Source organism: Neltuma alba, unplaced genomic scaffold (genome assembly GCF_004799145.2).
Source record: "Neltuma alba isolate B1F8T4 unplaced genomic scaffold, ASM479914v2 tig00002863_pilon, whole genome shotgun sequence".
NCBI classification, from domain to species: Eukaryota; Viridiplantae; Streptophyta; class Magnoliopsida; order Fabales; family Fabaceae; genus Neltuma; species Neltuma alba.
This window is the reverse complement of record NW_021633048.1, coordinates 65,528-82,518: the sequence shown is the minus strand read 5'-3', so window position 1 is coordinate 82,518 and position 16,991 is coordinate 65,528. Positions and strand designations below refer to the sequence as shown.

The 16,991-nt window shown below is 35.4% G+C and overlaps 3 protein-coding genes and 1 pseudogene across 3 annotated transcripts; 1 reads left to right on the top strand and 3 right to left on the bottom strand.

Moving 5' to 3' along the window:
• Window positions 1-966: 966 nt before the first annotated feature.
• Window positions 967-10,750, bottom strand: LOC114739618 (uncharacterized). The gene is made up of 5 exons (XM_028927696.1): window positions 10,408-10,750; window positions 9,920-10,318; window positions 9,169-9,561; window positions 1,407-1,766; window positions 967-1,317 (listed from the first exon to the last, which is right to left on the bottom strand). The coding sequence occupies exons 1-5, from the start codon at window positions 10,642-10,644 to the stop codon at window positions 1,219-1,221; spliced, it is 1,488 nt and encodes a 495-aa protein (XP_028783529.1). The 5' UTR covers window positions 10,645-10,750; the 3' UTR covers window positions 967-1,218.
• Window positions 2,564-3,282, bottom strand: LOC114739621 (uncharacterized). Its single transcript, XM_028927699.1, has 2 exons — window positions 2,968-3,282; window positions 2,564-2,712 (listed from the first exon to the last, which is right to left on the bottom strand). Exons 1-2 carry the CDS (start codon window positions 3,202-3,204, stop codon window positions 2,686-2,688), a joined length of 264 nt encoding a protein of 87 aa, XP_028783532.1. The 5' UTR covers window positions 3,205-3,282; the 3' UTR covers window positions 2,564-2,685.
• On the bottom strand, window positions 4,776-5,834 carry LOC114739620 (uncharacterized; annotated as a pseudogene).
• Window positions 10,751-15,709: 4,959 nt separating the features above from the next.
• Window positions 15,710-16,985, top strand: LOC114739619 (probable sugar phosphate/phosphate translocator At5g05820). The gene is made up of 4 exons (XM_028927698.1): window positions 15,710-16,165; window positions 16,256-16,359; window positions 16,454-16,682; window positions 16,823-16,985. The coding sequence occupies exons 1-4, from the start codon at window positions 15,710-15,712 to the stop codon at window positions 16,967-16,969; spliced, it is 936 nt and encodes a 311-aa protein (XP_028783531.1). The 3' UTR covers window positions 16,970-16,985.
• Window positions 16,986-16,991: the final 6 nt, after the last annotated feature.

Genomic DNA, 16,991 nt, shown 5'->3' with positions numbered 1-16,991 from the left:
TCAACTTCGCATGTCATAAAAACAGGGCATTTCTATCCGGTTATTCAAGCCCCTGTTACCAAGGTTGGAGTGAATTTTTGCGAAGTAAACCTTTTGATAAAGCGAATTTTGGGTTATAAATTGCTTAGTTGATAATGTTACCTCTAAGGGTCCGCTTGGATCAGTGATTAAAAAAGTAGTTTATTGTCAATTTAGCTTGTAGAGAAGTGAAGTTGGATAAAGACCAAATTAGATAAGCTGAATTGTATTTAGATTAGAGTTCAGAAAAGTTAATTTGTAAAAGTGAGATTGATAAAAAATTGTTTGAATTATGGTTGAGTAAAAGTAAGTTTAGTTGTAAAATGACCAAAATGGGTATGGGTTTTAATAAACAATGAAACATGATTAAAACAAATCTATTCACATAATACAATAAAATTAAAATAATTTAATATAAAGAAGTCAAATTTAATGAGTTATAAAAAATATTTTAAATATAAAGTGAAACATCATAAAAAAATAAATTTACATAATAAAATGACTTTAAGTGATTTTAATACGAAGAAATAAATTTAGCGGCTGAAATATTTTTAAAATATCAGAGATATCATAAAAAATTATTGGGATTATAAAATGAAACATGATTTTAATGGATAAAATATTTTAAATTTAAATTCATGATAGAAAGAGAATAAAAATAATACTACTCCAGTTCTAAATATAAAATCCTTTTTGTAGTGTAAATTACACTAGAAAAGGGGTCCTATATATTTAGGACCAAAAGAGTAATAAAATATTAGATGGAGGAGAGGAGATGAGAGCCTTTCGAATCTGAATCTTGAGAGCATGAGAAAAAGAGAATAAAAATAATGCAAGGGAGAGAGAGAGAAAAATTGAGAGTTTCTGACATGGTTATTTGAGGGCACAGGAGAAGCACGGTGAGGGCAGAGGAAAAACTACCTATGTTGGCTTATACAAATCGTGGGATTGAGGGCAACTTTTGGGCATAACTAAGATAGCCCAATAACTTAAACAAACATACTCTTAATTTTTAATCAGGCTTATGGTAGGCTATAAGTTACTTATTGGCTTTTGAACGCCCAGCCAAACAGACAGTAACCAAATTCTTTTCACTTATTTAAGTTTACAAACACTGGCACGGATTTAAACATGAACATATCATATATTTCAGAATTTCTAGTATGCCTCTTCTCTTAGCTTTAACCAACTACAAAGCGTTCAGATTGTGGGTTCTTCCTTCTGCTTCTTCACCAGGTAGAAAAGCCCATTCGTCAATGCAGCTTTGGATGTCAATGATGCTCCCAACAGATTCAGTGCCTGAGTCATGTCAAATATCACAGTCATGAACCAGTGTTTAATTTACCAAATAAACCAGTCTTTCAATAAATCGGTCAAAGAGCAAATACCTCAGTCTTGTGAATTGTCACCTCATGCTGTTCCAAATCGTTCAGAGGGACCTTCAATTTCTGCAGAAAGGAAATGCTTGAAGTAGACGCCAATGACTTGAGCTGAAGATCATCCGTCACGGCTAAAAGTGCTGGTCTCCTCACAAATCCCACAGCTTCTTTCCTTCCATCAGCACATCTTGGGTCAAAAAGTTCCACTTTTGATGCATTCTTTATCTTTCCCCGGTCATTTGAAATCACTTCATTATGGCTTCCATAGGTTGCGTTATTTCGACCAATACCTATGCCATAATAGTAACAAGGGCTTTCTTCTTCATGGACATCTAATCTCTGCTTTTTACAGCCATATTGAGAAGCCACCTTCAGATCCAATAATGGAGAGAACGGATCCAGATCCTTGACACTTTTATACAGATTATGCATAGATCCCAGATTGACATTGCCGTCTAAAAGTTTGAGAGTAGATCCAAGAGGCATGGTGAGGAAGCTGAATAGAAAATCAGCGAAAACTTCCTCAGCCTCAGCAAACAGGATCTTGTTCTTTGACTTGCTCACCATTATCTTCAGATTACATGAAGACCGAGTCTTCTTCACATTTTGTGAAGCTGGTCTAGGCGTGAAAGAGGACACTGGTTTGGATCCACCAGCTTCTTTAGCCACGAATACGTCAGTAAGAGGAGATGTGGAGACCAAGGCACGCTTCAACAACTTCATAATCTAAAACACACAGGTTTATCTATTAGTACATCAATCATCAAGTTCAACCAAGTTATTTTATCCATCTATATCTATCCACAGACAAACACACACATTTATAAGATTTATTTATTACGTTTGTATACTATATGTAGAGTTTTTCAATTACATAATTAAAATTTTATCTCTATTTTGATGTCAAACCAATCAGTATCGAAGTCACATTGGATTTGAGTTGAGCAGGGCAGGACCACGTTGAGCAGTAACACTTTACTGTCGAGCATTTAACCCAACTGCGCAGCTATGCGTGTTCCTTAAATAAGAGTAACAATTTAATCCATTCATTAATACAAACACACTGAAGGCGACATAGTTACCTGCTTTAAGCAGATTTCTGGCGAGATTTCAGTGAGCTTGGTGAGGTCAGTGTAGCCGAGTTTGCGAAGTTGGTGAATAGCGTTACATGCAGAATTCTGAAGAACCGTTAGATCATCAAAGATTAAATACATACTCTCGCCTCTAACAAAAACACCTCCTTTGGGATTATTATCTTCCTCCCCCACCACTTTCGTCTCTTGCTCCATCAGTTTCCCACATGAGCACCTCGCTCCTGAAAAAGTACTTAGCCATTTATCACTACCCTGTCTACAGGAACCACACATCAAATACTTAGTGGGCTCCGTATCGTCCACATTGAATCTTAGTTTCTGGCAAAGCTTCTCGCACGGATTACGTGGACATAGCAACATTTTCTTGCAGATTCCATTCCAAAAAACCTATTCATACACAAATCTTGCTTCATTCATTAAATTTGTTTTCTCTTATAAAATCGGACATTCAATCGTAATGTTATTATTGCACGTACCTCTGTGTCGAAATTTTGGACACTTTGGTAGAGGTTGTTGATGCAACCAACCTCTGCTGATGATCGACGGGTTTGCTTGTTGGACAGAAGGCGAATGATGGTTCCCAGTGGAAGCGTTAAGAAACTGAGGAGAGCGTCAATGAAGTCTGCACTTGCTTCGGCCACAACCACTTTGTTTTTCTTTTTGTCTACGAAAAGTCTCAAACGAGATGATGATGGGGCTTGCACGGGAGCCATAGTTCAGTCACGAGCGAGCAATCTGATCGGGGAAATTCTGACCTCACAAATGGAACTAATGAGCTCAGTCCGAAGGCTGTCGTATTTAATAATGCTGGCAAAAAGGAAAAAGAGAAACGAAAGGAAGAAGCAGCTTCCTGGCGGCCAAGGGTCTGTCCATTTCCTATAGGGTCCATTTCGCTCCACTTCCCTCAAACGACGTCGTTCTCTTGACGTCCGCACTTGGCGAAAAAACACCGTCCTTCTCTCTGACTGTAAACACGCAACCGTCTCACAGAAACACACAAGCATTCAGCCACTGAAGTGCAAATAGAAACTTTTTCCAAACAACTCAAAAGAAAAAGCAAAACAGCCCGGTTCTCACTGCAAGCTGAGACAAGAAGAGGAATTTCCTCAGATCCCCTCCATCGTAGTCTATATATAGCATGGAGGGTTGGGTGATTTTAATGTTTAATCCTACAAAGACAAGAGAGAAGGTAGATTGTGGTGTACATTGGACATCAAGTATATTGTGGTGTACATTGGACAAGAGAGAAGGTAGATTGTGGTGTACATTGAAGACTTGAGATGTGCTTTCTTGTGGATTTTAAGTCAAGTCAAGATAGAACATCCCAAGTACATCAAATTCAGTTGGAGTCCCTAACTGGTTCCCTGCTGATATTCTGCAGAATCGGACACCATGCCCAACTGTTTTTGTTTTTTTATTTGTTCTCTGTCTGCATTTGCGTGGCGGGGAGGAAGGAGGGGAGAGAGAGGGACTGTGTTTAGAGTGAGGAGGATGCTGTGTTATTTTTCCCAAGTGCAGGCTGTAAGTGACAAGCAAAGAACGATGTCGTTTGAGGGAAGTGGAGCGAAATGGACGCTATGGGAAATGGAGAGACCCTTTGCCGCCTTCCTGGGGACTAGCTTTTCTGTTGCTTATGAAATTTTTTTTTTAAATAGATTTGTTTTTTTTTATAAGATTTTTTTTTGAGTTTATCTGAGTATTTAATATATTATTATCTATTTTACTCCTAATTTAATGTATTTAATACATTTTTTTCTTCATTTATCTTATTATTACTCTATTATATTTATCTATTTTTATATAAGAGTATATTTGGGAAAAAAATAACATTTACTACATATTAATTACTTTTAACTAATTTTAACTGTTTTCTTAAACCATGTAATTTAGTCAAAAGAATCTTATAATAAGGAACGGAAGGAGTAGTCTACAAACGAGATCTTATAATTAGGATCGGAGGTAATATATATTATTCCTCGTGTAAATAAAGTTAACATAATAATAAATAAAATGTAAAATTATACATTCATAAAAAAAAATTTCTCTTAGTGCTTCATAAATAGGATCAAAAAATATTTTTTCTTTCTATCTTATAAATAAAACTAAAAGAATAATAATTATTTTATTTAAATATTCTTACTAAATTATGTGTATTTGATACAATGGATGGTAACATCTTTGTGCGAATAAAATAGTTAATGCATCAAGTAATCAATCAAACTCTCACGCCATCAAGTATGGTGCGTATATTTCGAATTTTTATTGGGAGAAGTGCCTATATTTAGTACCTGATAGTACCTCGAATATAATTACCTTACAAAAATGCGGCCAGGCTGTCACACTCACGTGAAGGGTATGACTTACAAGGTTCAGAAATGAGAATGTTAGGTGAGCCTGAAGCAACCCACTAGTCCACTTCCTGTGTTTTTAAAATGAAAAAATTACACTCAGGTCTTATAGAAGATAAGTATGCCTCTTCTCTTAGGTTTAACCAGCTACAAAGCGTTCAGATGGTGGCTTCTTCCTTCTGCTTCTTCACCAGGTAGAAAAGCCCATTCGTCAATGCAGCTTTGGATGTCAATGATGCTCCCAACAGATTCAGTGCCTGAGTCATGTCAAATATCACAGTCATGAACCAGTTTTTGATTTACCAAATAAACCAGTCTTCCAATAAATCGGTCAAAGAGTGCATACCTCAGTCTTGTGAATTGTCACCTTGTGCTCTTCCAAATCGTTTAGAGTGACCTTCAATTTCTGCAGAAACGAAATGCTCGAAGTAGACGTCAATGCCGTGACTTGAAGATCATCCATCACGGCTAAAAAGTGCTGGCCTCCTCACAAATCCCACAGCTTCTTTCCTTCCATCAGCACATCTTGGGTCAAAAAGTTCCATTCTTGATGCAGGGTGTATCTTTTCCCTGTGTTTCGAAATCACTCGATTGTTTACATAATCCATGTTTTCTAGATCAATACCATAATAGTAACAAGGGCTTTCTTCTTCATGGACGTCCAATATCTGCTTTTTAAAGCCATATTGAGAAGCCACCTTCAGATCCAATAATGGAGAGAGCGGAGAGTGTGGATAGCGATAACGTCCAAACCATGAAGGATTCAGACCCTTGACACTTTTATACAGATTATGCATAGATCCCAGATCGACATTGCCATCTAAAAGTTTGAGAGTAGATCCAAGAGGCATGGTGAGGAAGCTGAATAGAAAATCAGCGAAATCTTCCTCAGCCTCAGCAAACATGATCTTGTTCTTTGACTTGCTCACTGTTATCTTGAGATTATATTAAGACTGAGTGTTGTTCACATTTTCTGAAGCTAGTCTAGGCGTGAAAGAGGAGATGTGGAGACCAAGGCACGCTTCAACAACTCCATAATCTAAAACACACACAGGTTTATAAGTACATCGATCATCAAGTTCAACCAAGTTATTTTATCTCTCTATATCTATACACAAACAAACACACGTACACATTTATAAGATTTATTTATTACGTTTGTTTACTAAACGTAGAGTCTTTCAATTACATATTAAAATTTTATCTCTATTTGATGTCAAACCAATCAGTATCAAAGTCACATTGAATTTGAGTTGAGCAAGGCAGGCCCACGTTGAGCAGTAACACTTTGCTAACGAGCATTTAACCCAACTGCGCAGCTATGCGTGTTCCTTAAATAAGAGTAATAATATAATCTCTTCATTAATATAAACACAGTGAAGGCGACATAGTTACCTGGTTTAAGCCGACGTTTGGAGAGATTTCAGTGAGCTTGGTGAAGTCATTTATTAAATTTGTATTCTTTTATAAAGTCGGACATTCAATCGTAATGTTATTGTTGCACGTACATCTGTGCTGAAATTTTGGACACTTTGGTAGAGGTTGTTGATGCAGCCAACCTCTGCTGATGATCGATGGGATTGCTTGTTGGACAGAAGGCGAATGATGGTTCCCAATGGAAGCGTTAAGAAACTGAGGAGAGCGTCAATGAAATCTCCACTTGCTTCGGCCACAACCACTTTGTTTCTTTGTCTGTCTACGAAAAGTCTCAAATGAGATGATGATGATGGGCCTTGCACGGAAGCCATAGTTCAGTCACAAGCGAGAAATCTGATACGGGAAATTCTGATCTCACAAATGGAACTAATGAGCTCAGTCCAAAGGCGGTCGTATTTAATAGTGCTGGCAAAATAGGAAAAGAGAAAGGAAACGAATAAGCTCCTTCCTGAATCAATTAGTTAGACAACTTTCCTCTTTCTTTCCACATTCATGAATCTATCTAATGATATCATATTCATTAAACGGATAATTGTAAAGAATATCAAAAGGTACATTGGTTTTTAATTCAAATATATAATCTTGAACAAATGTGCAATTAGTTAATAATGAATAATGGTTGTAATTATTTGATGGCTCTTCATATTTTTTTTGATATTTTATGTAAGATTATGACATGATTATATTGTTCGTTCCATCTTCCCCAAGCAATGCTCAAGACATGCTATTCATCGTCAAGTAGAACCTTCAGGTTTACAAGAACCTTCACCAAAACAGTTGGTGTCGTTCACCTCACAAAATCCTGCAGCAGAATCTGTTATTCCAACAGGAGATATTGGGTTAAGAAGTTTCGTATCCACGTATGTCGTTCTTTGAAATAGAAACAAAAATATACTATGATATTCAAATATATCATATGCAAGCAAAGTTCTAGCCAAAAGAATATATGTGCATAATTAAAATTTTGAAAAATGTTGCAGGCAAGTTTAATCAATCCAACCATTAAGAAATGCGCGGTATGATGGTTTCCCTTTCCTAGTTTTGCGGAGCAAGCTGTAATAAGTAACAATTCTCTTGAAGTCAGGTCGTTTCTACCCAGAACAAGATTCTTGCAATTTTCTGTTAGAAATTAAGGTCCTAGCAGAACAATGGTTTGTAATCGTCAGAAGAAAAATAAGTACTCGTATCAACTTCGCATGTCATGAGAACAGGGCATTTCTATCCGGTTATTCAAGCCTCTGTTGCCAAGGTTCGAGTGAATTTTTGCAGAGTAAACCTTTTGGTAAAGCGAATTTTGGGTTATAAATTGCTTAACGGATGATGTTACCTTTGAAGATTCGCTTGGATAAGCGATTGGAAAAGTAACTTATTGTCAATTTGACTTATGAAAAAGTGAAGTTGGGTAAAAACTAAATTGGATAAGCTAAATTGTATTTGAATTAGAGTTCATAAAAGTTAGTTTGCAAAAGTGAGATTGGTAAAAGATTGTTTGGATTATAGTTGAGTAAAAATAAGTTTAGTTATAAAATGACCAAAATGGATATGAGTTTTAATAAACAATAAAATATGATTAAAAAAATCTATTCACATAATACAATAAAATTAAAATAATTTAATATGAAGAAGTCAAATTCAATGAGTTATAAAAAATATTTTAAATAAAAAGTGAAACATCATAAAAAAAAATTACATAATATAATGAATTTAAGTTATTTTAATATGAAGAAATAAAATTTAGTAACTGAAATATATTTTAAAATATTAGAGATATCATAAAAAATTATTGGGATTATAAAGTGAAACATAATTTTAATGGATAAAATATTTTTAAATTTAAATTCATGATAGGAAGAGAATAAAAATAACACTACCCCTTTTGTAGTGTAATTCACACTACAAAAAAGATCTTATATTTAAGGCCGGATGAGTAATATAATATTAGGTGCGGAGGAGAGTAGATGAGAGCCTTTCGAATCTGAATCTTGAGAGCATGAGAAAAAGAGAATAAAAATAATGCAAGGGAGAGAGAGAGAAAAATTGAGAGTTTCTGGCATGGTTATTTGAGGGCACAGGAGAAGCACGGTGAGGGCAGAGGAAAAACTACCTATGTTGGCTTATACAAATCGTGGGATTGAGGGCAACTTTTGGGCATAACTAAGATAGCCCAATACCTTAAACAAACATACTCTTAATTTTTAATCAGGCTTATGGTAGGCAATAAGTTACTTATTGGCTTTTGAACGCCCAGCCAAACAGACAGTAACCAAATTCTTTTCACTTATTTAAGTTTACAAACACTGGCACGGATTTAAACATGAACATATAATATATTTCAGAATTTCTAGTATGCCTCTTCTCTTAGCTTTAACCAGCTACAAAGCGTTCAGATTGTGGGTTCTTCCTTCTGCTTCTTCACCAGGTAGAAAAGCCCATTCGTCAATGCAGCTTTGGATGTCAATGATGCTCCCAACAGATTCAGTGCCTGAGTCATGTCAAATATCACAGTCATGAACCAGTGTTTAATTTACCAAATAAACCAGTCTTTCAATAAATCGGTCAAAGAGTGCATACCTCAGTCTTGTGAATTGTCACCTTGTGCTCTTCCAAATCGTTTAGAGGGACCTTCAATTTCTGCAGAAACGAAATGCTCGAAGTAGACGTCAATGCCGTGACTTGAAGATCATCCATCACGGCTAAAAGTGCTGGCCTCCTCACAAATCCCACCGCTTCTTTCCTTCCATCAGCACATCTTGGGTCAAAAAGTTCCATTCTTGATGCAGGTTGTATCTTTTCCTTGTGTTTCGAAATCACTCGATTGTTTACATAATAGTAACAAGGGCTTTCTTCATGGACGTCCAATATCTGCTTTTTAAAGCCATATTGAGAAGCCACCTTCAGATCCAATAATGGAGAGAACGGAGAGTGTGGATAGCGATAACGTCCAAACCATGAAGGATTCAGAGCCTTGACACTTTTATATAGACCATGCATAGATCCCAAATTGACATTGCCATCTAAAAGTTTGAGAGTAGATCCAAGAGGCATGGTGAGGAAGCCGAATAGAAAATCAGCGAAATCTTCGTCAGCCTCAGCAAACAGGATCTTGTTCTTTGACTTGCTCACTGTTATCTTGAGATTACATGAAGACTGAGTCTTCTTCACATTTTGTGAAGCTGGTCTAGGCGTGAAAGAGGACATAGGCTTGGATCTAGCAGCTTCTGGAGTCAAGAATACGTCAGTAAGAGGTGATGTGGAGACCAAGGCACGCCTCAACAACTCAATAATCTAAAATACACACAAGTTTATGTATAAGTACATCGATCATCAAGTTCAACCAAGTCATTTTATCTATCTATATCTATACCCAAACAAACACACACATTTATAAGATTTATTTGTTACGTTTGTTTACTAGATGCAGAGTATTTCGATTACATAATTAAAATTTTATCTCTATTTTGATGTCAAACCAATCAGTATCAAAGTCACATTAAATTTGAGTTGAGCAGGGCAGGACCACGTTGAGCAGTAACACTTTGCTAACGAGCATTTAACCCAACTGCACAGTTATGCGTGTTCCTTAAATAAGAGTAATAATGTAATCTCTTCATTAATACAAACACAGTGATTGCGACATAGTTACCTGGTTTAAGCCGACGGTTGGGGAGATTTCAGTGAGCTTGGTGAAGTCACTGTAGCCGAGTTGGACAAGTTGGTGAATAGTGTTACATGCAGAATTCTGAAGAACCGTTAGATCATCAAAGATCAAATACATACTCTCGCCTCTAACAAAAACACCTCCTTTGGGATTATTATCTTCCTCCTCCACCACTTTCGTCCCTTGGTCCATCAGTTTCCCACATGAGCAACCCACTCCTGAAAAAGTACTTAGCCATTTATCACTACCCTGTCTACAGGAACCACACATCAAATACTTAGTGGGCTCCGTATCGTCCACATTGAATCTTAGTTTCTGGCAAAGCTTCTCGCACGGATTACGTGGACATAGCAACATTTTCTTGCAGATTCCATTCCAAAAAACCTGTTCATACACAAATCTTGCTTCATTCATTAAATTTGTATTCTTCTATAAAATCGGACATTCAACCGTAGTGTTATTATTGCACGTACCTCCGTGTCGAAATTTTGGACACTTTGGTAGAGGTTGTTGATGCAGCCAACATATGCTGATGATCGATGGGTTTGCTTGTTGGACAGAAGGCGAATGATGGTTCCCAATGGAAGCGTTAAGAAACTGAGGAGAGCGTCAATGAAATCTCCACTTGCTTCGGCCACAACCACTTTGTTGCTTTGTCTATCTACGAAAAGTCTCAAATGAGATGATGATGGGCCTTGCACGGAAGCCATAGTTCAGTCACAAGCGAGAAATCTGATATGGGAAATTCTGATCTCACAAATGGAACTAATGAACTCAGTCCAAAGGCGGTTGTGATTAATAGTGCTGGGAAAATGGAAAAAGAGAAAGGAAAGGAAGAAGCAGCTTCCTAGGGACTAGCTTTTCTGTTGTTTTTTCCATGGGGGAAAACAATTAAAAGGTCCCAGTCTTGTACGAACGGTTTGAAACAGTTTGCTTTAGCTTGCTTTCCGACTCGCTTTCGGTGGAAAATGCGCAGTGACATGGAGCTTGCAATAAGTGCGTTTGATCTATCCATTGACTTGACTTCAAATTTCTTCTGCAAGTCATCCCGCGGGATGATCCTTCGCCTGCAAGGAACACCAGTTTACCATTTGTGCATCCGTGCATGCCCCAACCGGGAAAAAAAAAAAAAAACACTGTCTACGAAATTTGTTTCATTAAAAAATATATTTTCTTTTTTTATTTTTCCAGCCAAAAAAAATATTTTCTTGCTACTTTTTAAATTGTTTAAATATGAAATTCCAAATTTATAATTTTTCTTTCAAAATATCATTATTGATTGTAAGGAGTTTCTATCAAGAATAATTCTAATGCATATGATTAAGGAAAGTAATTTAGGAAAATCAAACGTATATTTGTTACAACTAACTAACTTAACTTATTTTATTGATATTTTTAAATTAATTATCTAGCTCACCTTATACTTATCCTATTTTTTGGGGGCCTTGCAACAGTCTTAATGATGTTTGCCTTGGAATGTTTTGTTATCCTTACTTTTGGTGTGATCGGATGAGACATGCATGGTTCACTGATATTTTTATACATGACTCTTTAAATCTAAACAACAATGACTGTAATCAAGCTTTAGTTAGTTGCTTTACCTTGTTGGCATGTTTGAAAGATAAGCGGCAATAAAATGTTTGAACACAGTATAAGTATAATTCCTGATGCCCAGCCACAAAGGTTACCCCCGCCATCAAATAATTGCTGAGTTAATTTATAACCTATAAGATTGTGAGTTCAAATCCCGTTATTAATGTGAAGATTTTATTAGTAGGTGATCTATAAGTACCTTTATAGTGTTCCGGCTTAGTGAGTCATCGAGACCCAAGTTATATAAACTTTCATTGTACCACTTGGTTTTTATTTATAAGTCACTTACAGGAAAAAATTTGCTTCTAAATATAAGTCATTTGTAGTGTAATTAATGAGCTCTTCTTAAATTTATCCTTGTTAACTTAATAAATGCGAAAAAAGATAAAGTAAATAGGTGAGAATATATAAAACATATTTTTAATATCCTTTCTTTAATAAAGGCAAGTGTGGAAAAAATTATCAATTTAATGCATTTTTTAGTTTATGAGCTTGAGATATAAGTAACTTATAAATAGTAACATAGTGGTATAAGAGAAAACGAAAAAAAAAAAAAAGTACAATTCCTGATGTTTTCTCTTGGGTGATCACTGCAGCTAACTAGCAAGTGGCAACAGTCTCTGATTTTTGGATTCTTAAGCTGAAAATGCTTTCAAGCTAAACGTGGATGGGTGTTTTGATGCTGTTTCAGATAAAGGTTGATTTGGATTTATTTTAATAAAGCACCAGGCTCTATGGTGTCCGTGTCTTGGGAAGGACTATTTGTCCAGATTGGGCTGCTAATGTCTTTTTTCATTTGGGCCAAGCTTTTAATGGTTTGGGAGCTGATTCGTTTGTGTTAAAATTTATTAACTTTTAACTAACGGCGACTGGGTCTAGCAGAAAGAATTAATCATCACAATGTGATGAATCAAGATTCGAATCTCTGTTAGGAGAAGTGTCCACATTTAGTGCTCGACAGTATCTATGCTCTAGCAAAATAAAATAAAATTTATTAACTTTTTTTCACAAAAAAATTATTAACTTTTCTATTTTATTCATATTTAATTAAATTTTTTAAAGAAAATAACAGTTTACAAAAATGAAGAAGTAGAAAAGAAATTGTACATTCATACATGAATTTAATAAGATAAAATAGGGGGAAAAACACGCTCTCTGCCTTGTATACTAATATCAGTTTACATTTTGTTTTCATGTAATAATATTTTCAATCCTTAATATAAGAGTTAGTTGACTAATTTGAGTAGATTAAAAAATTAGTTATACTAGTTATTTGTAATAAATAAATATTTTTTTATTAAAATATTCTTACTAATTAAGTGTATTTGTTAGAACTATTATTATTACAAAGACTATTTTGAAAGAAAAATAAATAAATATGAGAGACAAAATGGATTGTGACTTTATATTTAGAATTAAAATAAAAGCTAAACGAACTCTTATATTAAGAATAGAAGGTATTATAACATAACTAGATCTTTGCTGCTTTAAATTCTCATCTGATGCTTGCTTTTTTATGCCTCGATTATCATTCTGTTGAGGAGCAAGTTGTAATAAGTAAAAACTCCCTTGAAAGCTTGTATTTCACAATTCGCATCAAATTCTGAACGGGTTTGCATGATTTTCACCAGCTTCCAATTGCAAGGACCTAAGTCTTTCTTACACTCGAGCTTGTCCATGAACATCCTCAACTATTGAAAATTTTGATTCTTAAAAGCTTACAGGAAACTGCTTTTGTATGTTTTTCTTGTTAAAATAAAACATTATTTTGACGTATGTGTTTTTCTTGTCATTTAGATATGACTATATATTCATACAATGCATGATGATTTCCATGAATGAAATCACTTACCTAAAGGAAACTACATATAAAAGATTTAATTCATGGCCATCATCATGCATTGTATGAATCGTCACATATAATAGCAAGAAAAAAAACATATGCGTCAAAATAATGTTTTATTCTAATGCAGGAATAAGTCAGGGAGAATAATAATTAGCCTATGGTTGTTTGATGGATACAATTCATTGTACTCTCCCTCCTAAAACACATGAATTAAGAAAAAATAATTTGATAGCTAAAGATTTCAATTGTTTTTTTTATTTTAACTTTCTTTAATATTCTTTCAGTCTTAATATAAGACCTATTTAACTAATTTGATTAGATTAAGAAAGTTAGGTAAGTTAGTTAATTGTAAAAAATATAACATGTTTTTTCTAAAACACCATAATCATCTTCCTTAATATGCACTTTCTCTCTTCTATTTGATTATGGCTGTGAGAGTATTTATAACGGTAATTTAGAAAAAACTAATAAATATGAGAAATAGGTCTTATATTTAGGACCAAAATTAACTCAACAATTAGGTCTTATATTAAAGAACGAAGAAGTATTATGAACTATTAATTATTTGTTAGGTCAGAGGTAAGTAATTTTGATATGTGTTAGGACTGTTCGGTTCAACTGATATCAAGCACCTGTCTTGACTTAAATAACATGTTACTAGTTCAATCTTTTGTGAATATAATAAATGCATGAGTTCATTTTCATGAGTGAAAGATAACATAAAAAGAAAATAATTTTGAGATACTTTTAGAAATATTTCAGGTAAAAAATATTAGTTACATGTACAATTGTATAAAATATTTGATATATTGAAAGATAGGATTTTATAAACAGTGCCTAATATTTAAAACAGAGGGAATATGTATCATATCTGTTATGATTTTAAATGTATATGAGTCAATTGATTCACATAATTAAGAAAGTCAATTAAGTTAGTTAATTGTGATTAATTTATCAATTTTTTATGATAAATTTTTTCTTAAATATCCCTCCCATTAATTCAGTCTAGTATTTTACAGCTAAAAAATTGCATAATAAATAAGGATGTTTTAAAATAAATTAGTTAAAAAGGAAGATAAAAAAGACTGGCATCTTATAGATAAGATCCAAATAAATTTCACTACTAACCTACAAGAGTATATAATTTTGTTTCTGGTGAATGGACAAAGGAAAAGCAGCTTTGGGTAGGCTGCCGGCAGCCAAATGCAAAGGGTTAAGAGTCGTCCCTTGTGATCATGCCCAGGCCGGCCATTCCTTTGTCTACCTTCTATGTCGGACACATCTGATTAGCCTCCCTCTTTATCCTTTCCTCTTGCTTAACCGTAACACTGCCAAGTTAACTTAACTGTACTATTTCAACGTGAGTTCTAGGATTGGCCCTTTTCTTGCTTGGAACCCAAGCCACAAATATACATAGCCTCAACTCTCAATAACTTGGTGCTGACTTAAAGATTTCAATAATTTTTTAGCTGAAATCCTTTCTACTCCTCTCAAATCTTTTGAGTGTCCTATTGGCTGAAACCTTTTCTACTCCTCTCAAATCTTTCCATTGATTAAGCAACACTACACAAGTTAATGGAAATGTATTTCTAGGTTGGACCTTTTTCAATGTACACAATCTCAACTCTCAAGTAGTTAAGATATCAATAATTTTTATCTAAGAACTTATATATCTATTCGGCCGTTCCTCTGAGATCTTGAGTTTGCTACTGGCCGATTCATGAATATTAAAATAGCATATTTTAATTGTCAATTTTGTCACCTTGAAGAAATGCACATGATACATTAAAAACACCGTATACTTCAGTTTTCCGTGCCCACTATGTTCGTATCAGCTTGATAAATGATAACGTCTCAACAGAGAATTTTGCTGTCACGTTATAAAAACCTGCGACATTTTCTATCTCTCTTCCCCCCTTCTCCGCTCCTCTCGAGAAACTATATGATAACTACATCCCCATGTCTGAAAATAATCCTCGCTAGCTCAAAAACGTGCATCGAATAAATGCTTGTTTTGCATCCAATTCCGATCTCTGAAATTATGGCTGACCCACAAATTTTCACATCTCTGTGACCGATTTCCTCCTCTTCTTTCCATTCATTTGCAATCACTCGCTCTCAGCCATAACTTCTCACCATTACTTTGCTTTTACACCTTCTTCTTCCTCTTCTTCTCTCCTCTGAGGAATTCCCAGTAAGGGGAAAAAAATAAGATAGCTTCTTCTCTGTCCTCAGTTCTAACCATTAATTGCGTTGTCACATTCAATTTCGAAACTTCAAATATATTTTTGTACCTCATCTGAGGAACTCCCATATTAGAAAGATAGAAACTTGAAATGACCCAGATGGAGATGTCCAGCGAGATTCCATGGCCAACGATTGGGGCAGTGATATCTTGGTACGGTTCAAACATTGGCGTCCTTCTTTTGAACAAATACTTGCTCAGCAATTACGGGTTCGCGTACCCTGTTTTCCTCACTCTGTGCCACATGACGGCGTGCTCGTTCTTCAGCTATGTTGCTGTTTACGTGATTAACGTTGTCCCGTTTCAGAGCATAAAATCGACGAACCAGATGGTGAAAATTTGTGGGCTGAGTGTCGTTTTCTGCTTCTCCGTCGTCTGCGGAAACATCTCGCTCAAGTACATCCCGGTGTCGTTTAATCAGGCTATTGGAGCAACCACTCCCTTTTTCACAGCTGTTTTTGCTTATCTGGTGGACAGGAAAAGGGAAGCTTGGGTTACTTACGCCACTCTCGTGCCTGTCGTTGCAGGGGTCGTCATAGCCACTGGGGTAATAAAATTTTCATCCTTCTTTTGGATTTTGAATCATTCCATTACAAGTCATATTGAGTTTTGTCAAATCCTTCTCACTTTGCTGTAGGGAGAACCAAGTTTTCATCTTTTTGGATTTCTGATATGTGTTTCGGCAACTTCTGCAAGAGCATTTAAATCAGTGCTTCAAGGCGTTTTGTTATCTTCAGAGGGGTAGGCATCTTCCCTTTGATCTCCTCTGTTTTGTTCGAGAAACTGAAGCAGTACCAGAAATATATTATATAAGGTCTTGTTCTGATAAATTCAGGGAAAAGCTGAATTCCATGAATCTGCTGATGTACATGGCACCAGTGGCAATGCTGGTTTTGCTTCCAGCAGCACTATTAATGGAGCAAGATGTGATTTGGATCACAATGAATTTGGCTAGAAACGACATCAGAATCGTGTGGCTTCTGCTCTTCAGTTCTTCCCTCGCTTATTTTGTCAACTTGACCAATTTCTTGGTCACCAAATATACCAGTGCTCTGACTCTTCAGGTGTGTGTGTCACCAATCATTCAAATCTCAAGAACTAAAAAAAATTATGGGAAATTTTGATCATTCAGCAGAATTTTCCCAAAAATTACTGTTATATCTTGTCCCTGTGAGTGTAATCTTGTTTGATATGTTATTGGCAGGTTTTAGGAAATGCAAAGGGGGCGGTGGCCGTGGTGGTATCAATATTAGTATTTAAGAATCCAATTTCAATTGTAGGAATGATGGGCTATGCTCTCACTGTGATTGGCGTGGTTCTTTACAGTGAAACCAAGAAGAGGTATAGCTGAAACTTGCACCATCACAAACACA